Here is a 24,865-nt window from a genome sequence, read left to right on the forward strand (position 1 = left end):
ATAAAATTAATTTACTAGAAAACGTAACTTCCCTTCTTTCAACTCACTCAAACAGATAACATCTTGAACTTCCCATTCGGTAATGTCTTTATATTTGTTGCTTTCAATGTCAGTTTGTTGCCATTAATTAAATAACAAATCAGAGAATTACTTCTAAAATTATGAAAAAGCAAAACCCCCAGTACACACCCTCATGTGGTTAGTAACTGGTACCAGCACTTGCAAAACATCAAAGGCTTCTCTAAACATAGACTTTCATCAGTGATGCTGCAAGCCTTCATCTAATCTTTCATGATTTCCCATGCAGGAACATCAAAAGAGAAAGAAGAGAATAGCACTGTTCCAAAGCAACAGTGCTCTGTGTGAGAAGTGTGTGTTTAGCTACAATGCATATAAAATGTAAGTGCCAAATTATTATTTACGTGAGACATATTTTAATAAATATCATCATTAGCTCCCTATCTTTTCCTATAAGGAACAGGGATTTGTGCAGTTCAAAATCATGTCCAAAGCTCAAGGGATTTCTGGAAGAAAATGAAAAAGAATTAGAAAGTATCTAATGTATAAGTCTTCAAAGCAAGAAGATCAATTTATGTTCATTTTTACTTACTGAAACACATTATGCATATTTTATTGTATCTGTCATCTTGTTATAATCCATCCAAAGAGTTTTCAAAGAACATTAAGTCCTACAAATAAACAAACTGTGAATGATTTGGAAGGTACAAAACCTCAACAATTACTGTAAAGTCTTACTTGCAGGGTTTTACTACATAAAGTAATTAGATCAGTCAATCGCTCTCTATCACTCTGCCACTGAGAAACAGGAGCTTTGGAGGGGACAATCTGAAAATTTTAAGTGTCATGAAAGTTACATTTCTAGCCTAATAAAAGCAAAATTTCTGAATTACTAATTATTTTAAAGCAAACACTCTCCAGTGAATAATTTAAATTTATTTATTTTATATATATATATTTATAACGTAAATTTATATTCTCTGATGTAAGTATCACAGATGCTTTTGAAACCTTTGTGTGTTAATATTAACACAGTAGTGTTGGCAAAGGAGGTACACAGCAAATACCAATTTGTAATTCTAGAAAATACGGATCCTTACTTCATCCTTACCCCCAGCGGTGAGTATCCTCCCTTTCATATCGTTCTTATCTTATGTTTATTTTAACAAGGGAATTTTTTGTAGGAAATTTCATATGACCTGAAGGTCAGGTCTTCCATTCAAGGATCAACAGAGCTATTGAAGTGGCACTCACAGTTTGACATTATTATTAGAAATGACATAACTTTTGTTCGGGTTCATACACCCATTCAGACACAACAGGTAAGGAATTTGGGGGAGTTTGGTAGGTTTGACATGTATGTTGGCATTTGATCCTGCCATGCAAAATATTAAATACTATTCCACATGTAGTTCAAATGATTTAATAAACAGAAATTCAGGAACCGAAAGAAGCTCAGAAAATAAGAAAAAAAAAAAAAGCAGCTATAAAAATTAGAAGTTTTTCAGTTAACTTATCTTTTAGGTAGTGGGTTTGGCTTGGCACTGCACTTAGGCCTTTGTGGGATCACAGCTGATGGCAAAGGCACCTTTGGTCCTAGTCTACCCACCTCTATAGGTCTACCTCTTGGTTTTGCATACTTACAATGAGGAAACAAGCACCAATCATTACTGCCTTGATTCTCACATCAAGATCTACAGGGAACTGGATCCCAAAGTTGGCAGTGTTGGTAAAGACATTGTTTACAAATCCAGACCAGTACTTGGAAATTTTGCCAATTGTTGACGTCTCGTTGAGAGCTTTTACCTGCACAAATAAAAAAAAGGAATAAAACTAAACATAAATAAATGAAGTACACACTGATTGTATCGCCACAGAATTAACGACTGCGCTCTGACTCTGAGTATGCTATAGCTGTCATGTTCTTCTTTTATTCCTATCATTGAGATGTTCCATTAGTGTCAGATTTGCCTTTAGGAGTGGCACACAAGAAAGGATCTCAAGTTTGGAAACATCAGCATCTTTAGAGCTGACAGAAAAGTAAAGGAAAGCAATTGTGAAAGTCTGTATCACTTTTGCTCTTCTTTCACAATGATTTTTCCCCCCCCTGTCTTGTGTTTCTGTATGCTCCAAGTCTCATCAGTACCATTGCTGTGGACCACTGTCCCCTACCACTGACAGCTATATTCTCAGTTATGCAGCCATCTGCATGTTTCTCACAATGTACTGAAATTTCGGACAGTACCCACTAAAGTCTTCTGATTTGGCTAATGAGTTAATCAACACAGAAGCTCTTTTATGACTCCTTAACTAAGTCAAAGCACTTTGTTCACATCAGAAAACTCTGTCCAGGGTTTCTTCGAGCATCTCACATTCTCCCTCTCATCTCTTAAATATCTTAATTGCTCCTCAGAATTATTTATCTCCTGATGAATGTTGTCAAATGGATGTAAACATATTGGACCATAATCCTGCCCATGGTTCTCAGTCTGAGATTAATGAAGGGAACAGATTTGATGCCACAGGCTCCACGGGACTATGTGTCAGGTAACAATGAACGCAGGTGGGAGGAAACCCCGAGCCTATCAAAATGAACAGTTGAGTGCTCATGGGTTGCAGAGGACCAGGACTTCACTTAGTGACAGGTTTATTTCCTTGAAGGAATTGTCATTCCTGTCCAGAAAACATCTGTAGGAATCTGGGTGTACAAGTCAGGAGCTCCAATGCATATTGTTGTACTTCTGTTCCATAATTATAGCAACATACATAATATATTTAAGGGTAGAATAACAGGATTTTTGAGTAAGAAATGTATTTGAATGACTAAAACTTCAAAATTCTTAACACTCATAAGAAACATACCTCAAAGTCAACATCTTCAAAACAGCCACAAGTTGCATATGGGCCGATTATTTTTAGTACATCTTCTTTACTTTCATTCTGTATAGTGAACTTTGGCAGGAAAGGGTCCCAGTTCTGTACAACATAGCCAGCTATTGTACCTGGTGGGGACTGAACTTCTAACTAGCAAACAAAGGAAAACAAAAAAAAATCTTTCAAAGTGATTTTATATTAGCGTATTTGTCCATAATAATTTATTGTTTATATAAAGAAAAAATATTTATTTATAGAATATAACTATATATAATTTTATCAGACTCTGAAATGGGTATTACAGGGTTCTCTAATGGTGTTTTTAAATACAGTGGATGATATAAAGCTCCAAAGCTGCACCAGAAGCTAACATCTTACATATAAGGTATGATAAAAGCCATATGCTGTGAAAGTTTTTGCTATTGTAATCAGCGAGTATCCTATAAGTCTTTTTATACAGTAGCTGTGCTACCAAAGGACCTTCTTATTTTCTTTTAAATCCTGATGCAGTACTGAGAAGGTAGGTAGATGAGTTAACCTATAAAACATTTTTGTAAAACAAGACAGACATGTGAACAAAGGAGAGTGAAAAATAAGGAGAAAAGATCTGATACTCTACAGGATCTGCATTTTTCACTCAAAGCAGCTTCTTTCCAAGTTCTACAATTTCCCAGAGATGTATGGCCTTGAAGAGGTAGAGCCATGGTGCAAAGCACCAGCCTCCTCGAAGAGCTGCTTCCTAGTCATACCCACAGGCACTAACGGCCATCCTTCACCCGCCGGGAGTACAGGGGGTGGCTTCCATCCGTGGCACCAGCAGATGTGGTCTGTCAGGGCAGGCAGTGTTCTGGGGGGTTACCTGGCTGGGGAGGCAGCTGTATCATCAGATGCCAAAACTTTATTTAGGATGTCAGGAAAGTAAGGTCCCACAAAAGGGAGGAGGCGTGCTGGGAACGTAACTCAGAGGGCGTTGTGTACCTATAGCTACATCTAAACAAAAACCTCCATGCGGTCCCCCAGGCTGAACGGAGGGTGTGCATTCCTTCCTGCCATCCTTGCAGAGGCTGCAGGAGGCTTCATTAATGCTGTGCACATACAGCGAGGTGCTTGGACAAAAGGCAATTAGGATTCACTCACCTCTTGCAGGAAGCAGGGGAACCAGCAGCTGTTGCATCTCAAGGGTCTGTTCACTGTAATCACTTCTCGGCCGGCGTTATCAGCAATCCGTATGGTGAAAGACCTCATAGGCGAACACAAGTTACGATCAAAGCAATCATTTTCTTCTACTGCAAAGTAAACTCTTTGTCCCAGCTGGTTTTTTATCTCGTATTTGCTGGAAGTCTTTGTGCCAAGTATGGCTAATAAAGCAAAACAAGTAGAACATAATCTCAGTATAATGTTAATATAAACATATATATGATATTTATATAGAATATATGGAACAGAGACTGTTTAAAAAATTGTTTTGAAATAATGACACTAAAACCATACAATTTTAAGGATATAATAATGTCAGGTCTGTATTTTGGAGGAATGTTTAGTTCAACAACTTTAATTTGCTGTGCAACAAAATGTGTATCACAAACCAGAATCCAGACCCTGAGTTTGGTTTGGGCTTTTTTGTCATCTGTGAAAAATAACAGTATGAGTCTGTTGCACTTCAGTGACAAAACTTTCACCCAGTGAGGCATCCAAGAGTCAGGCCCAAAACTTGTTGAATGGGAGAAATATATTAAAAAGGTGTTTACTTTCAGAACTTAATACTTGTTCAGTACATTGAAATTCTGAGAACTATGTAAACAGAAACTCTTACACTTTGTTTTGTGCCTTCCAGCCTTCCTGTCTTTATTTCCTTTGTTTCTTGTAGCATGATAGCTATTGTTAAATAAAATGACAATAAAGTTTTCAAAGGATTGGAGAGATGGTTAAACTTCAATAACTTTGAGAGGAAGGTGTCAGGGAGATAATTTAGGAGTGGTATAGAGATTGCTCCCTGGAATTTCTCTCCTCATTGATTTGCTGCAGAACAGGCATAAAAGAGCAAGCTTTCACCACACTAACTCCACACCACAGCCCTGATGTGCAGGCTTCCCAATGACTTCAGCGAGCTGGGGGCAAGACTTGGAAGCCTTTTGGAGACATCTGTGTACCAGCACAGTTAAAGAGCGACAAGGATTGCACCATACCTTCAAGAAGGTCCACTTGCTGATGAATAATTATCTGGTCCAGCTGTTTAAAAAAAAAAAACAAAAACAAAAAACACAAGATGGTAGGTGCTGGAAAGGTTTGGGGCTGCCAGTGATCACCTGTCTGTTTTTATTGCTCACGTCACTGTTGTTAGGATTGCTTTCCTTCCAGAGGTGCACAAACTGGGTGCCTGAGGGCTATCTCAAGTCACACTTTAGACATCTCTCTGAAATGATGACAGAAGAGTGTGACATTGAGTGCTGTAGTCATGTAATTCACCCACACATTTGAAGAAAAATAATCTTCACAGCAGGAATGAGAAGACAACAGCAATGGAAAGATGTCTGTGAGAAGCAGGACCCACTTCTCACTCCCGTTCCTCTCTCTTGGCCCTGGCAGTGGGGAAGCCCCTTGCCCCAAAGCTAAGGTCAGCGTTGGGCACCCTGCTAGTACAGAAGTGAGTGAGTTTGAGCTCAAGCTCAAAAGGTGCTGCAGGCACATCCAAAAGGGCCCCACTAGAGCAGCCCAGCAAGGCAATCGAGCGATGCCAACGACGGCACACGGGCTTTAACACTCTGATATCAGGCACCAGTTCTGCACCCTCAGTCTGGCAAACGGCCACGCCAGGGTGCCAGAAGGAGCAAAACAACAGCTCCTCAGAGAAACCCTTGGCTGGCTGAAACTGTCTTCCCCTGTGAGCTGGTTACAAATGCAGGAGAAAAACTGTTCGCCGTGATACCCAGCTTTGCTGTGCTTATCACCCTTCTAACATTATTCTTCTTAGAGAACAGCCATTAGTATTATAAAACCAGCAAGGCGTAGTTTCAGTCTACCTTTCAGTTTAATGTGACTTTTTATGCCTGTTTTATGTGATAGTTTAGGCTTTGCTAATCTCTTTTCCTTAAATTCCTAATGGGCAAATTCTTGGCACGGGATTTTACCATTACTCACAGCTGCAGACAGAAAGCGCACAGCAACCTTCTGACACCGGCATGTCATAGCTCTCCAGCGTCTGTACATTCTACAATTGATAAATCTTGCCTGCTACATATTTAAACTGTTGCAGGCATTTGTCAGTTTTAGTCATCTCCTGCAGCTAGTTCAGTCTGCAAAGAAAAACTGGTCAAAAAAAGGAACTTCTTTATCCCTTTCATTAATCTCTGAAATGTGCGTGCCACTAACTGAAATAATAAAAAATATTTGGACTTAAAATTTTCTCCCAAGCATCTTTGCTGTTTGTGTTTAAGTTTCATGAGAGATGTGAACTCTTGGAGCTCATGGGAAGTGCTCTGCTGATAAAAAAAAATAAAGAAGTTAAAGGTGGCAAGGCTATTTTAATATTTTAGTATTTATTTTTATACGGATTTCTTTGCCCCACATAGACCTTCACAGGGAAAAGAAAATTAATGAGCCTGAACTGTTAAAAGTTTTGAGTGATTTTGGTCTGTGTATTGGCTTATTGCGAACAATGTAGAACCAATGTTGAGACAACACGGCAGCACCACTTGTTAGGCTGGTTTTGCCTTTCACTGGTTTCTGCAAGGCAGCTCTTCTGATGCATCATTTATTGCGGTGCTTGTGGATTAAGGGAATTCTGCATTTGTATTTGAAAACATCTAAAGCCCTTTGGTTCACAGGAGCCTGAATTCTCTTGAGTTCAGATATGTGAAACTTCCTTATACACAGCTAATTCTCAGGATTCAGTTTTGTGGGCATTACATTTACATCTGATCAGTCTAACCAAGTCTAAACTAAGAAGCTTTTTACAAAATTGGTTAAGCCTGAACAGTGGCACAACATGCTGTTGAGCTACTTGGAAAATTCTTCTCCAAAGTCTTATCTGTCTATTCCTACTGTGGGAAAAGGTTCCTTTGATTTTTTGTGATGGATGCTGGACAATTCCTCAAACTATGGCTGTGATCTGGAAGATAATAATGAGGTTTGGGTAGCTTTTCATTGTAGGAAATTGTTTAAGGAGTGTCACTTCTGTGATAGTTATAGAAAACATGGTATCTATTTGCCAAGGCAGCAGTTTTTTGCCCTTCTCTGGTGCACCTTGAACAGCTGAGCAAAGAGCTCCGCAGGCTGATTGACTCCAGGTCTGTATTTGCGGAGTGAAATGTTACTCTCTGGCCTTAACATACAGGACAGATATTTTCTTTTCCTCTCATCCAACACTATATGCTGTGCTCTTGAGTTGCTGTTTAGAATAAGACTGTAGGGATCTCTGAGATTCACTAAATTTGGATTCTTGTTTCAAAGTCAAACACATCACGGACTTATTAAGAAATATATTCAGCTTCCTCAAATCTATCCAGCTATCTTCCCCACTCCTGCTGGAGATAATCCCAGAACCTCATTTCTATTTGTTATCCTGTATTTATTCACAATTGCTTTCTATATAATCTTTCCTTGGGTAATATAATTCTATAAATTAAATGTCTCTCTCTTCCACAGGCTGTTCAGTCTTCTAGGTACTCTGTCATGGTTCCCTCTCTGGTAGCGTGGGGTTTTTTTGGTCTAAAGATGAAACAACTGCAGTCTTGTTTTAAAGCAGATTCTCTATCCCCCACATCCTTCCAGCAGCACTTGTCTGTGCCTGTTTCTGCTTGGACCCACCTTTCCCCAATACACACACAACCAGAAGGATACACAGTATTCTAGTCTTCCCAATAGCATAAAAAATTCCCAGATCTGCTAGAAACATCTTCATTTGAGAATTTCATTATGTGAAAATCTCTTAGTCCATCAGGATAAATCCCAAGGGATCACCCTGGCAGCTGTGAATCCCACATTCATTCTGCCAGCAGCCCTCTCCCTGCTGGTCAAATCTCTTTTATGCGCCAATCTCTCCTGTATGAGCTTGTTTCATTAGTCACACAGCCGGTATGACTTCAGCATCACACACCAAAATGTTCTGCAATGCACAGAAACTCTGGCTGTGGGTATGTGCCAATAATCAGCATTGCACACATGCTTTCCACTTTCAGACTGCGGAGAAAATTGAGAATAATTAGTGAGGGCTGCAGCACAGACACATGGTTATTGGGCCGAGAACAAGCATGAATGGGGCCTTGAGTTCTAGTTATAGTTCTGACAGTGGCTTGCTCTTTTGTCTTTATGTCAGATGTAAAGGTTCTATAGAATGGAGTAATGGAATTTGCTTGCCCACATTGTATGGGTAAATCTGAGGTATAATTCATGTTCATACAGGAGACTGAATATGTAACCTGCCAAGCATTTACTATCACCATCACTTTTAGACTAAAAAATGTAGCTCCCACAGTCTGTGAGCAAATGCTCATGTAATTGACAACACATATCATTTTGCGCATGGGCGCCATGAAATGAAAATCATAACTCCGCACGGCAGATTATTTCTGAAGGGTGTCCCAGTTTCATTAACTATCTAGGTAACTTAGCTCCAAATATAAAATACATTCAATTTCTGCTTCTCTATAAAACTACAAGGAATATATATCTAAAACACAGACCTTGAGTGAAATAAACATTTCCCAGCACCACTAAAATACAAACACAGCAGAAGCGTGTGTATCTGAATCGCAACCTGACTACACCAGGGGCCTGATTCTGTCCCTGCCGCTACCAGGCAGCATGTATGACACTCGGCATATAAAAGAGTGGCAGAGTCCAGCCACATGTGAAATGCAAACTGGAGCAAGTGTCAAAGCAGCACCAGGGAGTGATCCTCCCAGTAAAAATATGCAGGAAGAGATGAAACTTGTGGAGCAGAGCTTCAGACTATCACTGGTCTGAGCTCCAGGAGCCGAGAGGTCTCACTGAGCGCAATGAACAGCCACACGTTCAGCAGTAGGACGAACGGGACTTTAGCATTATCTTTCCCTCCCCTGCCTGTGACCTACTTGTCTGCTTCCATTTCCAGGCGTTTCCCTCTCTCGGGCACTAGTGCTTTCCTGCCCCACGATGCAGCACAGAGGGGCTGGTGTGGGTTTGTGGCTACCCAAGCTCACGCTCACAAAGTGTCCCCTTGGGAGCTTGCCTCCCTGGGACCTTACCTCTAACCTGGAGAGCACTGTCCTTGGCAGAAGATGTTTGCTCAGATGACTTTTGTGTTCTTCAAAGCGTGGGTTATAAGGAGGTGACAATTCCTTCACACACTCCCTGTTTTAGTCTTTTTGAGGCCAGCCAGAGTTTGATAGCTATATCCCTGAAGGTGAGCTCTTAAGAAGCTGGAAGGAAACTGGGGGGACAATAAGAGGTGCAATGCTATGACCTAGCAGAAGTCTTAAAGGGAAGAGAACCATGGGTTTGGTGCAAGGAGACCTGCATGCACTACAAAGGGATTTCTATAAAAATGAATGACAGCAATTAAGGAAGGGCTTGTCATTCCTACACTCCTTATCTCATAGTAATAGGCAAACAGCAAAAAGGCTTCTCCATCTCTACCTGCTCCTCCCTCAAGAAAAAACCCCCACCAAACAACCCCAGCTCCCAAGGTATCAAAGAAGTCTACAAGGAAAACAGAACAATTCTAACATTTGGAAAGATTCAGTACCTGGTTCAGGTGCTCCAGACCAGGTGGCAAGTTATGAGCGTGTGATAGTTGCTTCCAGAGACTTGTTGGTTCAATGGGCTTATTCTGTTCTGAAAAGTCAGAAGAACCAGGGAGGTAATCCCTAAAGGTTGGGTTGGTTTGTACCTGAGGTTCTGCAGAAAAAGAATAAAAAAATATATCAGAAATTAACAGAGACAAACAGCTTGGGTCAAAGCTAGAACAATAATGTTACATTCTGCCTGTGACTATATCAGCATTTTAGTTCAGATCAGGAGTGAGGATCTGAAACAAACTTCCTGATGGTCCTACACTTCGAGCATTCTGATTCGCTTTATAAAGCAGTCCTAGAGCATGCAAAGTGGAATCGCTGTAGATGAAGCTAAACCAGGAGATGTGGTCTTAGAGGGCACCTAATCCACTCTGACAGCTTGCGAGCACTGAGTCTGTGTGACGAGGCTGGATCTGGTGTGGGCTTACACACAGGGTGACCACAAGCTCCTCAGCACAGGTTGCTCAGTCCTGCTCCCTGTGCTAATGTACACGGAGCTGCTGAGGGCTTGCTTCTGGCAAGATGCTTTCTAGCATCTTGAGGGCATGCATATCTTCTCTTAATTGGAGATAATCTTTGCAGGGATCTCAGGTTCCCCAAGCTGGATATTACCACCCTGGTATCAAAGTCTACGCAGCCTTTTAAAGTGTAATATTCATTATTATCTCAATGAAAAGATTAGATACCATTAAACTATTTGTATTGTTATTTGCTAACACATCCTTTAGGACACAGTGATGATTACCTTGGTTAGTGCTGTGATGATAACGAGAGTATTTACTGCTACAGGCACCTGTATGCCCACACCCCTTCATACGCACAGGCACAGCCTCCCACAGCACAGCAATTAACTCAGCCATTTGGTTCTCAGCACACTCCTACTGGTTTTACTACAAGCATCTTTCCACAGCCTTCAGTAACACTGGCTCTGCCAGAACAAGAAAGAGCAAGCTGAAGCTCTCCACATCTAAACGGCAGCTCCTTTTATTAAGCTGAGCCCCTGCGCTTCGGCAGTAAAGCAGTCCCCAAACTGATCATTTTTCTCTCATGTGTGACAATACTTAGGCACGATGGGGTTTGAGGTCCACAAGGAATTTTGGCTCTAAGTCTGAAGCTCTCTTTTGCTGTTGTGGGTTTAAATGAAATCCTTTAGCATTATTTGAACTCACTGTGGCTGATTCATCGTTTAATCATATTTTGATCTTAATTTGTCTTTGCAGCCATGCTTTCTTTCAAAGTCTGAGACCACAGAAGGAAGTAACCCCTTTGAATTTGTAGCTGGCTTTTAAAAATGTATAACTGGGTAATAAATATTTTATATGCTCTTCTGCATCATTTTACCTCACAGGGTTCTGTTACTGCCATAACTCTTGTTGTTACATGAAATGCCATGAAGTGGCCGAGCGTCAGTGTTATTCTCGAATAATAAAGAGAAAAAAAAAGACAACAAATTGCAGTTCTACCTGTCAAATTTTAAGCTATACAAAAATCAAACAGTAAATACATTAAATATTGATGACAATCCAAGCTACTCTGACACTTTGTCTATTTTTATGGATGTTTCCCATTTCATTTGTGGTATGGGAAAACTTAAAAGTTACCATATGATACAGTGAGCATTCTGTTCAAACATAATCCGTAGTTACTTGTTCCTAGAAGAAGTATATTATTAAGTTTCTTCATTATGAAAACCATATTACACAACACTACTGTTTTGCTGCTTCTGTTAACTACTATGCATTAAAAATATACAAAACCAGATCTCTTTTATATGGCTAAAGATAAGCAAAATTTTTTAAAAAGTATATTGCAAGAGTGCAACAGTGCTGTAAAACCTGCTTGCTGCTGTATACTTTTTAGTGCTGTAAATGCAGAATGGAGTGTTTTGGAGGCAACAAAGAGGGGTAAACATTTGGCAAACATAGACATTGCTGCAATTCCTTGGGCCAACATCTGCCTTTGTACATCAGAACAGGGTGACCTCTGTGGAGTTGCGTTCATGTTAAGAACAAACATATTTGTGTCCTTCTGCTTAGTTTAAGTGTTTGAAAGCATGGAGAAGATGAATTTAGAAGGTTGGCTGGATCAGCATGCTGCGATGGTTGCCTATAGCCCTGCATACCCCGCCGACTGCTGCTGAAAGACATTATGTGACAAAGATGAATGCAGGTAGGGGTAATTAATTAAATTCAGTTATTCTTCAGATATTTATTTTCCCAACTTGGTTATAGGGACTCTGGCTAGTTTTGAAAGTGAAAAACATTTGCAGACTTGGTATTTTCAAAGTGGAATAGGAAAAAAGTGTGCAAAAATAGTGGTACCCTTGGCTCAGTACCTGCCCTTCCCACGCATTCTGTACCGACAGGTTCAGGCACAAAGATACAAACACTGAATTTTCTGATTGAATGCAAATGCTAACATCTTCTAACATATTTTATTCAAATAACATTCTAGTATAGATTTTAGTCTCCTTAGGAGCCTCTTGAACGCTGAAAAATTAAAGGAAGCCAAAACAACTGTGCTTTGGCTGATGTGGTTTTAGCCTGAAACTCTCATTTCATCAGACTGCTGATTGCTGGAAACATACAAGACTAGTTTTCTGTAAACATGATCTAAAAATACAGACTATAGATGCACTTACCTTGAGAGGCCATGAAGCTTCCTGAGTTACTTCTTCAAAGGAAGCCAGGTTAAAAGAAAAGGCTTTTCTTGTTGCAGCAAAGAAAAAAAGAGCACAGCATGCACAAAACTTCAGAAGGTGTCTGTCTACTTCATATCAGCTTACAAAGAACTGGAGGAAATGTATTGCCTTTCTCATGTTCCAGAACACTGCATTTTATGTCGATGGACAACAGGGGGAGATGATGCTAACAAACAAGAAAAACATTATTCAAGTCGTTTGCACCAATGGAAAGAGGAAAAAGTGTTTTGCAAATACAAAGAGGCAAAACTTCAATGTACCCACCGGCTAACTGAAAACATTAGACCTAAAATTCTGCTTTATAATGTATGTATATATTCTGAGACTACACAAATTCTATCTTTGTAATTCAATATTTATGTTTCTGTTTCTTCAGGGTATCCAGTAAAGACAGAGGAGCTAATTACCTGCATTTCCCTACTGTTGGCCCCCAGTCAACATTTCCTGTGCACAGAGTAGGAAAAACTCCCTTGGATTTCTCAGTGTACTCCACCTGCATAGCATCAGCCTCCCCTACAAGGGATGTCATGCCTGCACCCAGACCCAAAAAATGATCCTGTGCTCCCTTCACACACACACCCCACCTGTCTTGGCAGGGCTCTGCAGATCTGTGTGAGGTGTTTAAACTGTATTTTGAGAATTAAAACAAACTGGCTGTGCTTTGCTCCAGGCAAGCACCCTCCACACCAAAATGCACCACATGTAATCACCTGCATTGCACTGGGAGGAGAGGAGGAAGAGGGAGAATAAACTTGACTTACCAGCTCATAATTCTGTCTCAAGTACTCAAGTCGCCATGGAGATCATCACGCACATGCGATCTGCAGACAGATATGATGCATGGCTACAGAAATGGCAGAGCCTATTCACAGAGCCCAGCAGAGCAGAGTGAGATGTTGGGGACCATTTTCTGTTCTCTCTGCTACTGCACATCCTACTAGTTTAAAACAGTCTGTATGAGCATGCCTGGCAGATTTAATTCCAGAGTTTACAGTTCAGGAAGATGCTAATTAGGATCCTCTAAGAGAGAATACAGGAAACCCTTCCCCCCCCAAAAAAAAAAAATATCATATGGAAGCTGATTTTTATTGACTATATTAGCAAATGGAAGAGCCTCAGGTCTACCTATGGAACACATCAAAATCTGGCTGTGCAAAACTTCCCAGGAGTGTATCATTGCCTGCTTGAGAAGTCCCTGGGTGTGGTGGCAGCACAGCCCAATCCAGCAGCCAGTCCCTGCTGCGCTCAACCCAGGAAACACCAGTAAGGGACCAGGCAGCCCACAAAGGCTTTGGTTGCTGAAAATTGGGCACTAAATAAAACCTTCTGGACTTGGAAGAAGTTTGACATCACTGGAAATAAAGATGAAGAATGACTAACAAGTTTTGTTTCCTTTCTCTCTGTCAGAGACATGTTTCTTTGGAGCAGAGGATCTAACCTGGAAAGCAGACACAAAGCCTAAGCAAAGAAGAATAGAGGGAGATGGCTCTGGATAATTATAGTAAACCTAACTTTGAAAATGACAGATGAAAATTCAGGTGAGATAGCACTTATTTACCTTTAAAAATGAATAAAGACATACTTTACCTCCCAGAAAACCAACAAACCAAAAAAAAAAAAAATCCCCATAATTCTGTCAATACATAAAGCAAGCATAGTACATTAAGAAAGATGACTAAAATAGACAAAACACACTAAAAAATATATACTGAAAGAAGACATTTCAAACATTTAAAAAACATCTTTGAGAAGTCCAAGCAGCGCACTTGCTGGCCCAGAGGAACACACGGAGGCCAATGCAGCCTGGCTGGGCTGCACTCCACCTGTGACACTGGAGCAGTCCCAGCCATCCCCACCACGGTGGCGGGCCCTGGGACAGGACAGCCTGACTATACTGGGAGCTGCCGTGGCACGGGCACCCAGGCAAGAGCCACTGCAGTGGCACAACAGGTCCACCCTCTGCAGGAGCCAGGTTTCATTATCCTGCCACTCACGAGATCAACATTTACTGAAGCAGTTCTGCCCCAAAGAACTAATTTTCTGACATTATTTACAAAATTGCAGTAAACAGGTAATAGAAAGATATAAAACTTAGCTTGAAGTACACTTTATGTTTTTCCATTTCTTTCACAAATTTCCATGTCTTATACAATGTCCCCTCTTACCCTATTCTTATTGTTTTACACTGAAGCAGTAATTTTAATAGATGATATAAACAGATTTCTACAGGATTTTTAAACAATAGTCTTGCATTGGCATACGTCCTTACAAGTAAAACTATGTATTTAGCAATTTCTTGAATCTGAATTTTTGGCTTTGTTAATATTTTTTTTTTTAAATATATACCCACATATTGGTCCAAGTCTGCTCCAGCTGTGATCAAAAGCCTCACTAAGGACTTCAGGAACAGAAGAATTAATCATATTTATCCAGGCACAAATGCAGCCAATACTTTGGTGCTATTTAGAAATGCACAGGAAAAAAGTACTCAGGAAATGAGGACAAACACTTAAAGCATTGTGTACAGCTATTTCTAGTCCAGCCTTAAGGACTTCAGGAAGCAGAGCAGAGGGAAGCACCCAAAGGGGAATTCTGTCGAGACACGGAGCTCGCTGCCTCTGCCCCTTGCAGAAGGCTCCAGGGAATCGTTGCCTACATTTACTCTATGATTAGGAGTGGGAGCACTAAAATAGAGTATACTTCCTTCCTCTGTATGAAAGTGTTGGACATCTGTAAAATCTTGAGAAGTTTTTAAACAAACATAAAAAAGAAACCAAGAGCATGTACATGTATTCCCTCTACCTGCAAAATATACTTGTTCCATTCCACGCTGTAAAGCTTATAAAATTTGATGGACAAATCCTCAGAAGGCTCAAGTTAGCATGGATCCATTAAAATCAATAAGACTATTCAGATCAGGGCAAACAGTGCTTGGCTGGAGGTGCTGACACATCTAGAACCTTCCTTTTTTCCTTTAAGAAAAGTTACATTGCATCTTTTCTATAACCACCACTTCTCCAGAAGCACAAGGATCCATCCCCACTAAACTGTGTAATAACTACTAACTGCAGTGGTGTTTGTACATCCAACTACTGCAGCCTGTAGGAAACCTATCCATGGACTAAGACATCCTTGTTCCGGACAGCACAGAGCCAAAACACAGATTTTCCTGTAGGAAGCATATAGTAATAGTCAGCCAGGTGGGGTAGATCAATAGAGCAAAGGTGCCATATGGCTCAGCATAGGTGCTGCTTTTCTGGAGCCCAATCACCCTTCTGTTTTCTGCAGGCACCACAGCTCAAGTATGGCAATGGTTTCACAACAAACACATTCACTAGTGGTCAGAAGCATCAGGAGAAAAAACATAAGACAGCAACAAAATTCAAAGTATTAGGAAAAGCTGTTTGATTTCTTGTCATGCTCCCTGCTGTTTGGAAAACTGCCCTATAAACCTGATGCAAGATATTTGCCCTTGTACTCAGCAGGGAAAACACAACACTGCCCTTTCCCCACTTGCATCACTATCAGCATCCCCAGGTAAGCAGGAATTGCCTCTCTCCCCTTGTCCCCACAGTCTAAAGAAGTGCAGGCAAGAGATCTCAGCATCTCCCCACCTGCCCTTACCAAGGTCCAAGCAGCCAGGGATGTGCTGTGCTGCCCAGCGGGCAGGTTAAGGAGAGCACACAGGAATCATGGCACGCACCCAAAACCTCACCAAGCAATGCCTGAGCTTCCCTGCTGCTAAGGGGGGTGACCGTTAATGCCCATTTCCATTTTAAATTTCCTTTCCTCAAAAATAGCAATTGTCATCAGCATGAAAATGTGTTGTTATTATCAACACATATTATTTTTGTAGGAAATTAAACAACCTTCTTCCCTTTCCTACACTTGCCTTTAGCACAGGGTGAAATGCTGAGTGTATCAGGCTGTGACCCTGTGCAATAGGAAGCTCCAGGTTACATATTTATACCCAGTATTGCTTTCTGCGCTGCAAGAAAAATAAAAAATCAATTCCTTAAATCAGCTACCAGCTCGCATGGATCTCACCTTGAACTTTGGTTTGCCAGGCGTCTTGCTTCAGCTTGTGTCTACAGTAACTCCTCCCCTCCGAAGGCGCCTGCAATCATGTTGGAATACTGCAGGCAGCCCCGGCAGCACTGACCAGCACACGTACTGCACAGTGCTGCGGAACAGGCGGCTCTCGCTTGTCTGCCGATGGTAGGTTTACCATAGCTATTCCACAAGGTGACTGCTGTGCATGAATTAATAGAAAAATACAACCTTAAAAAAATAACAACTGTTCAGCAGTCTGCTCTTTATTTTGCATTTAACTGAACCGGGAGAAAGGAGATCAAAATGGTAATCTTTAAATGATTGTGGAAGAAAAGATCAAGAAAGAAACATTTCAAGCACTAGTGCTTAGAAATGCTACATGGGTACTGAATAGGTTACAGAAATTGTAATGCTGCCCCCAGCAAGTACTGATATGGGTCAGAGCCTAAATACAGATGTTGGCAAAACACAGCAAACTGGAAATTCATAAACCAGTTTATATATTCCGTTTTGACACAGCAGATAGAGGAGACTTTGGGGGGGGTGGGGTTTGCCTGGATGTTTTGGGGAGGAGGTGTTTAAGTTTCAGTTCTGTCTGTTTGTGGGCTCTTTTTGGGTGGGGTGAGGCTGTTGGTTTGGGGTTTTTTTGGTTTGGGTTGTTTGTTTGTTTTTTTATCATCTGTAAAATCTTGTTCTCATGATCATTCAGCACATTGAGGGGCTGTGGGCACTGATGGTGAGCACTGCCTCATGCACATTCTGGCTTCCTACGAGTTCTGAAACAACTGCATGAAATAATTAGTCCAAAATACTGAATTCAACCCCAGACCCAAATATTTCAATGCAGGATAAAAGCAGAGGAAGCATGACCATGATGAGATTATTTAAGCAGACCAATGTGATTTAAGCAAAAATAAGGCTGGAAAGGAACAGTGTGCCAGACCTGAATGCATCTTGCACTAAACCATGTACCAAACCTTCTCTTTGGTCATAAAGGAGGTTTGAAAGTGGTCTTTCACCTCTGAGTGAATTTGCCCTAATTAATGAGCACTCTGGGTGAATTTTTTTCAAGTGTATCCTGAAGCTATCCTGCTCCAGGTAAATATCATTTAATATTCATTAGGTTTGAGGGTCGGAGAGAATAGCTTTATAGCTCTTGGCAAGAGTGCTCTGGAGGTACATATAAAGTTCACTGCTTTAACTGTCTATTGGAAAAAAAAATTTACGCCTCTTTTCTCCTTACCTCAGTAAACAGTACCTGTGGTTAATCTGTTTTGAGAAGCTGAAGTTAATTTCACCTGATTCTATTTTGGCTTGAAACTATTTGTCAAGATTAATTGAAATTCACAAACCATCTCAACTTTTCACAAAACATCATCATCTTTTTGCTTACTAAACAGAGAGTTGGGAATAAGGGAACTGCATCTTGCCCTTCCTCACATGTAACAAAACCCTCTGAACACTATTCAGGCTGAAAGTAAACAGTAGGCATTCTTCCTGGGAAGTCAGAAGCTTTCACAAGACTAACAAACTGCAGCTGCTCAGCAGCCTCTAACAATTAGATCTAGTGCTTGTCTCTAATTCAGTTTTACCCATTTAACCCAGTGATTAAAATGAGATGAAGTACCAAGCAATATACGCTGGTATATTAATAAAGATTATTTCTATCTTCTAGTACTTAGAATGACAGAAGTTTTGGACACAAATGCAATTAACACTCTTGGTGGTGATGCAGGACTTCTTTGTTAGCCTTAAAAATTAAGTAAAATTAGGACAACTGTGCTTTGCTGTAAAAGAAAAATTAGTGCTTCTGTCATACTTAGCTCTCCTTTTCCCTTTCTCTACACTCTGAAACATATAAATTGAGAGAAAGTGTACAGGAAAGTCAGTATCAGAAAACACTGCGTGTATTTTAGGTGCTTTCCCTTCTGTAAAAATGACTTAAATTGAAATCAACATTTGCATCAACTGCCACGTCTACAGTCTGATCTCTTGCACTGGGTAAGTCTGGACAGCCCTAACTATGTCTGTGTTAGCCAGCCACGCAGCGCAACAGCAGCAGACCTGTGGACACTCCCTGACACAGTCACTGAGGCACCCACAGAGATTCCCTTTGAGAACTCTATACGAACCAAACCACTAACATGGACATACCCAGCTGACCACGGTATTTGCTGTCAGATGATATCTTCCGTCCATGAAGGACGTTTCATTCAGGTGCAATACATCCTTGGCAGTCATTGTGATGTCTGACAGATGATTGAATTTTGCCAGTTCCATCTCTGGAAAACATAAGCCAGCATTGCTAAGTTACTCTAGTAGGCTACTGGAGCGACTCTTCACAAGTTAACTCCTGGCAACACAGATCCAGGGACCCAGAGGTGAACAGTTTTGTGCTCATTTAGAGCACAATCAGGTGAACAGCCCTGATAGCCCCATGGGGGCTGCAGCTATTCCAGGATTATCAGCTGATCGCCTCCACATCTTCAGAAAGTCACCATTCAATATTCTAATTCTAAATTCAAACTAAATAAAACATTTTTTTTCACTTTTTGAGGAAGAAAAATAAGATAAATGGATAAGACAACCACAAGATTTAATGACATAATGGTAACTCTATTAGGACACCGAAATTAATTTCAGTTTCCCTGAGGTATCTTATTTTAATTAACAAATCCATGATCCTGCTCTATTAATTAGCATACTGAAAGAATAATAAGTTTCAGATGAGCTTAATTCTAATAAAGCTTTTCATCCCCTAAAAAAATAATAAAAGGAGTTAAGGATCTCAATCCAATTTGTTTTCTACATTTAGTAGCAACATTCAGAAATTCTACCCAATAGTACAGCACAACTATTAGTCTTTTAATTTGAAAATGTTTTGGCTTTGTACTTATTGCATTTCAGACATTCTACCTATCAAAGGGATGGCAGTTGCCCAAGACAAGTAATTCATGGAGGGTAGCAGGTAATTTTATTTTTCATATTATTTCCTACTATTAAAACTGATGACAAATAGGAATAACACATGAGGTTTTTTCAAGTCCTTATCTGCTGATGTTCCAACAAACCCACACAACAGCAGTTACCCATTAGCATCCCAACTGGGTCAAATAAAATTCTAGGAATATATCTGGGATGCTAAGCTGCACAGCAGGTGCTGTGTGCCTTGTTTTACCTGGATTGTTCAGTGGTCACTGAGTTGCTGCTGTACTTTGGGTCAAATCATACATTTTTATAGATGTGTTAATTCATTAGTCTCCTCAAAGCAGATCTGGAAAACTGATTCTTTTTTCCCAAGTTTGGTTTATGTTGCTCTCTCCTTGTATCACAGTTCACTTAACTGGTGAAAAATCACAGCAAGTTTTTCTATTTGTTTTTTATTCCCAAAGCAGTAAATTTGTACTTTAGGTTCCTGCAAAGCACTTTGCACATTCCCTGTTACATGAAGTAAAAGGAGAGAAGAAAATATCAGCAAACTGCAAAAGGTTTAGGTTAGTGAAGAAAGCAAAGGAGAAAACTTCTGTATGAATTAAAATGTATTAATGTTCATCATTTCAGAACTTCTTGTCCTGTAAAGACAGCCTGCTTTTTTCACCTGGCACCATCTATAAAACAAACAACAGCAAAAGAGGACACTAGGAAGTTAACATGCACAACTTTTCTAATTAGTATATTGTGGCAGCGTTTTACTTATATATTTCACACTAAGTTGAATATTTTCAATGTTTTACTGAAGAACAGAAGTCAAATCCATTATTATGTAACAAGAAAAAACCAGCATCAATAGAGTATGGAGAAAGAGTTGAGCAATTTAAAAATACAGGTTATAACGGAAAACACATGTGAACTTCACTAATGCTGCTGCCAGCTCTGTCACTGCACAGTCCCTCTTGCTTCCAGCAGTTACAGAGGGAGGAATGGCAGGAACTGCTCTATGCCCATATCAAGGTGCTCTGACAGTTAAAGCTGGTCCTGCTGTCTCCCCATCTCGGCTCCCTTGGGTTTGACCTCGACTGTTGTAGATTCCATGAGATCCCTAAGTGACAACCTGGTGCTACACTGCTCTGAGGGATGCAGGAAAATGACAGACATTCTCTCTAAAGATACTAAGAGCATGGAGAGTTCATTAGCACAGACAACAACTTTTTGCAAGACTTGGCTATAAAGACCTTGGCTATATTTGCTTTATTTCTATTTTCAACTCCTTTCCATGTCCATGTGGTCCACTGAGGAAGCCTAATTAGCAGGTCCCTCTCATATCTGTGTTTTTTCCTCAGCCACCTAATAGCAAACATTCCCTGTGTTTATTTTCAACTCTGTGTCCCAGGCACGTTAAAGGAAGAGGAAGTTTCTTAGCAAAATTATTAACACACTATCACCTTATTGTCTGTTTCTACAGGCTTTGAAATGTGTTTGGTAGTTTTCTCAGAAGAAACACAATGGTTGATAGAAACAAGATTTCTCCCAAGAAAACAGGGCAGTCCTTTCAGACATTCATTGCTCTAATAATTTAGCTTCTCAGAATAACCTTGATTGTGGAAGACTGAGACCACAGAGACAGCGAACATCCCGAATTCTTGTTTTATGTTTTTGAATGAGGGTTCCAACGTCTCAGGATTGAGATTTTTTGCTGTAGTAGGGATTAGCACAGATGGAACTGTTCATTTTCTAAAAAGAATTAAAAAAATATAAATACATTTTAAAAAATCCTTAATGGAAGTCATAAATTAATGCTTAATAATAGAGTGAAGAGTATCTTAATTATCCTGCACTTGCCAGCTCTCATACTTACTGCGTATCAAAAAGTACAGAACTCCAGGTTCCAGATTTGTTCAAAGGAGTGGGAACCTGAAAGAAGATTCCCCCTCTGCTAAACACAAACAGCATTTTCATGTGGTAATTATACTAATTTACTCTAATACTTACAGTTTAAATACAGTAGAAAGACAGAGGAAAAGTTAGTATACCAAAATCAGAAAATTTAACAAATTATAGCATCAAGAAATGAGAATAATCAAATATTGGATGAGATTCTGCTCTCATTTACTCCATCATAATAGTCTATTCTGGTGACTGGTAGGTGTGTGAATGTGGCCTCTTCTGTATTTTTTTTTTTTTTAATACAGAGAATTATACATTTTATAGACTCCAACATTTGGTTAATGGTTACTAAATCTGGCATTTACAGAGACATTAGGAAAGATGGTATTTATTTGCAATTTTATTTCCCTCATAGTGAAACGTGGAATCCATACAGCTATACAATGAAGATGATTAGAATTGCGAGAAATGAAGGCCTCCTGGGAAAAAAAAATATCAATAGCATAGTTTAACTACATGAACCATAATTGCATTATTAGCTCTGCTGTGCACTACCACAGGAAAGCTAATGACATGATTCCGAAGAAGCTTTATAGATTACGGAAAACTATATAACCTCTTGCGCTCTCATTGACAACACAACTCATTTGAGATCCCTGCCATTATGGGAAGAAAAACTGCCTCATTTTTCACAAGCCTTGTGAATATGTCTTTCCATGGATTTAAAATATTAACTGTATATATGCCCGTAGACCAGTAGCTAGGATAACAAATAACTATTTGTTTAACCTTAGCTGTGGCAATTTTAGCAGTGAATTGTATTTTTGGTCTCAGTCCAACAGATAAACGTCTGTTGCAGAAGGAGCAAGAAGAAGAGGTGCTCCCCACCCCAGGCATGCACTGGCTGTATCTGAAAGGTAGCAAGAGGATTACTATCATCAGCTGTCAGTGAAATGAAATGTCTGGGGTTTTTCAGAACTCTAAGTGTACTTACTGCTAAATCAATCTGCCTACAGTTTACTAGCAGGATTCCAGCTTATAAGCAGAAGACCAAAATAATTTTCATTACATTCTGCCAACATGCAATAGTTATTCCCAGTGAGTCTTTGTCCCTGTATTTTCCCCTCCCACCCAGTCCCCAGGTTGCAAAGACATAAATATATGAAAACCTTGACTTTCTCAATAGTTACTGAAATAGAAGAAATGCATAATCAAGATTATTAAGCCTCGAAACACAAAACAATCAAAGACAATCCTAAAATGCTGGGCCTGGGAGACACTCATCTCCTCTATCACATTACACATAGCCAGCTTGCTTGAATAGCCAAAAAATCACATTTGTTCTTTGGCTCCTTGGTGACCTGCAGCAACCAATATACGTTTTCTCTTCCTTTACGTGCGCACTCATTGGCACCGGTGAGCTTGCCCTGGCTGCTGCCAGTTCACCACCATCCAAGCAACTGCTTTTTTCACCAGGAAGGTTTAAAAGTAAATTGGTGGGCTCCATGGGAACTGAAAGGGAACTGACTCGGGGGTGTTTCCCATCATGTTTCAAAGGTGGGCATAATTCACTTCATCCATTTTAGGTCTTGGACCACTTCACCGCACTGCACTGAGGAACCCATAGTGCTACCTACGTAGGTTCAGAGCCGGGCAGCCCAGCTTGTCAGCACCTCCAGATCACAGCACCCAGAAAGTGAGCAGGCTTGATCCCTCTCCTGGGTACGGCAGCGCTGCCCTCAGCCGCACCATCCCATAAAGGAACTGAGAGCACCAAGGGGAAGAGTTGCCTTTAAACTGGATGTGGGGAAGCGGGATAAAAAACTGAACTGGAAAGAGCACTAACTAACCTGCAAAATGTCTTATCGTTATTTATGCATTATCTTCTGTATAACTTACCACTGAGGCAACTTGCCACTCTGCAAACCTATTAACTTTATGCTCACTTCTGCCTGCTGAAGCACTGGCTGACTTGCTAAACAAGGTTCTATACAATACGGGAATTCCTGAACGGACGTAAAATTGTGATAGACACAAAGTATGGTGGGTGGAAGTCTTATTTGCAGAGGTTATTGGAAAACAATGTTGTATGAACGTCTGGAGCTATTTTAAGTGGGTCCCGAGGAAACGAGCACGTTTCCAGGTTTATAGTTTCTACTGTCAAATTCTGCTGGGTTTACGGATGCGCGGGAAGACGTTGCCATCAAGCGGCCATTTGCCCAACTGCAGGGCACCCTCGGGGGCAGGCTGCTTGCTCTGCCCTGCCCTGCCTCGCCTGGTGGCTTCCTGCAGTAAACTGGCTGGTATGTAAATGTATTAACTCTGCTGCGACTAGTTATGCAATCACATTACTCAGCAACACTTTTGATCCCAATTACTTTGAATCCCCCAAAAGAAGGAGGAGATTTAGACCATCGAAATTAACAGCACCTGACCTCTTTATTAAGCAAATCCAGCCAGATATTTTTCCTCTGCAGCTGAGGTATATAGCATGTCATTCTAATTCTACTAAAAGGAAGTATGTAGGGAAGCATTCTTCTTAATGCTATTGTACATGCTGCCTTACAAACCATAGGGGGCATTATGTTACCATGGTTTGTTCTTCTAATTTATCAATTTAGAATGATGCTCTGCTATTGTTGAATTCATCAAGCTCTCTAAAGCCCTGTATTTACACCAACTCAAGTAATAAATGCAGAAAAGTATGGTCTACATATTCTGCTGTTTTAAAAGTCCTTTCCAGGATATCCAAAGCATGGGACGTGCACCCTTTCTCATTATCTGCAGCTTAATTTAGATCCATATACATAACCTGAAATGTGCAGATTAATCCATAAAGTGCCAAAAATCTGTTGTTGAGTGAATGTACAAAAAAAAGCAAGGGACTAACCTTTGGGAAGAGATAAGAAAGGCAACATAACTTTAAAGTCCTGGGCTCTGCCCAGCATGAAGGTATTCCCTAGCTGTTGACTTGAGAAGAAATGCAAATGCAGGGGTGGTGGGGAGAGAGCAGGATGGCCCTGGTCCGACACCTGTGCCTTTGCATGGCACATCAGACACATGCAGGAGAACCTGTAATCTTCCATATCTGGCCAAATTCCTTTGGCCTTGTCACCAAGTCTCTGGCAGACTCCTGGTCCCCTGTGATGTGGCATGTAAACACCCACCACGCAGCCAACAAAAGCCCCGGAGGCTGATAGTAGGGTTTTACCCAGGATGCCACCACTCAGGAACCTTGGGGCAGAGTCACACCTTTATTTCTACAACAGCAGTGATTTAAAACATCACTATCCCTGCTCACTTCTCATATGGCTACACAACAGCCAAGGTGAGCCCAGACCTGTAAAGTGCTGGTTTCCATAAGCCTTTCTGAGCCTGCACTCCAGTTTACCGGTGCAGCTCACAAAGCCGGGTGCTGGGTGGCTGCCGAGGGAGGGTTCACGTGCTAATCGTTACAGCTGCTTCCAAAGCGCAATTTAATAATCTTTGCATGCTTTCTGCAGAAAGAAGGTTGGAGGATCTTGTAAACAGCAGAATAAAAAGCAATTTCAAAATTGGCTCACTATTCTTGTTTACGGGAGTTATCTTCAAGGCAGCAAGAAGGAAGCCTTTCAAACATAAA

The 24,865-nt window shown here is 40.6% G+C and overlaps 1 protein-coding gene across 1 annotated transcript; it reads right to left on the bottom strand.

Moving 5' to 3' along the window:
* Positions 1–611: 611 nt before the first annotated feature.
* LOC121096763 (phospholipid scramblase family member 5-like) lies at positions 612–12,525 on the bottom strand. Its single transcript, XM_040613237.1, has 7 exons — positions 12,307–12,525; positions 9,617–9,768; positions 5,079–5,121; positions 4,030–4,250; positions 2,881–3,042; positions 1,663–1,824; positions 612–689 (listed from the first exon to the last, which is right to left on the bottom strand). Exons 1-7 carry the CDS (start codon positions 12,317–12,319, stop codon positions 651–653), a joined length of 792 nt encoding a protein of 263 aa, XP_040469171.1. The 5' UTR covers positions 12,320–12,525; the 3' UTR covers positions 612–650.
* Positions 12,526–24,865: the final 12,340 nt, after the last annotated feature.

This window comes from Falco naumanni, chromosome 13 (genome assembly GCF_017639655.2).
Source record: "Falco naumanni isolate bFalNau1 chromosome 13, bFalNau1.pat, whole genome shotgun sequence".
Classification (NCBI taxonomy): domain Eukaryota; kingdom Metazoa; phylum Chordata; class Aves; order Falconiformes; family Falconidae; genus Falco; species Falco naumanni.

Coding starts and splice junctions, on each gene's coding strand:
- LOC121096763 (XM_040613237.1), bottom strand. Junction 4,251..5,078: donor GCAAGTGGACCTTCTTGAAG/GTATGGTGCAAT, acceptor TTGCTTTATTAG/CCATACTTGGCACAAAGACT. Junction 690..1,662: donor TTGGTGCTTGTTTCCTCATT/GTAAGTATGCAA, acceptor GTTTATTTGTAG/GACTTAATGTTCTTTGAAAA.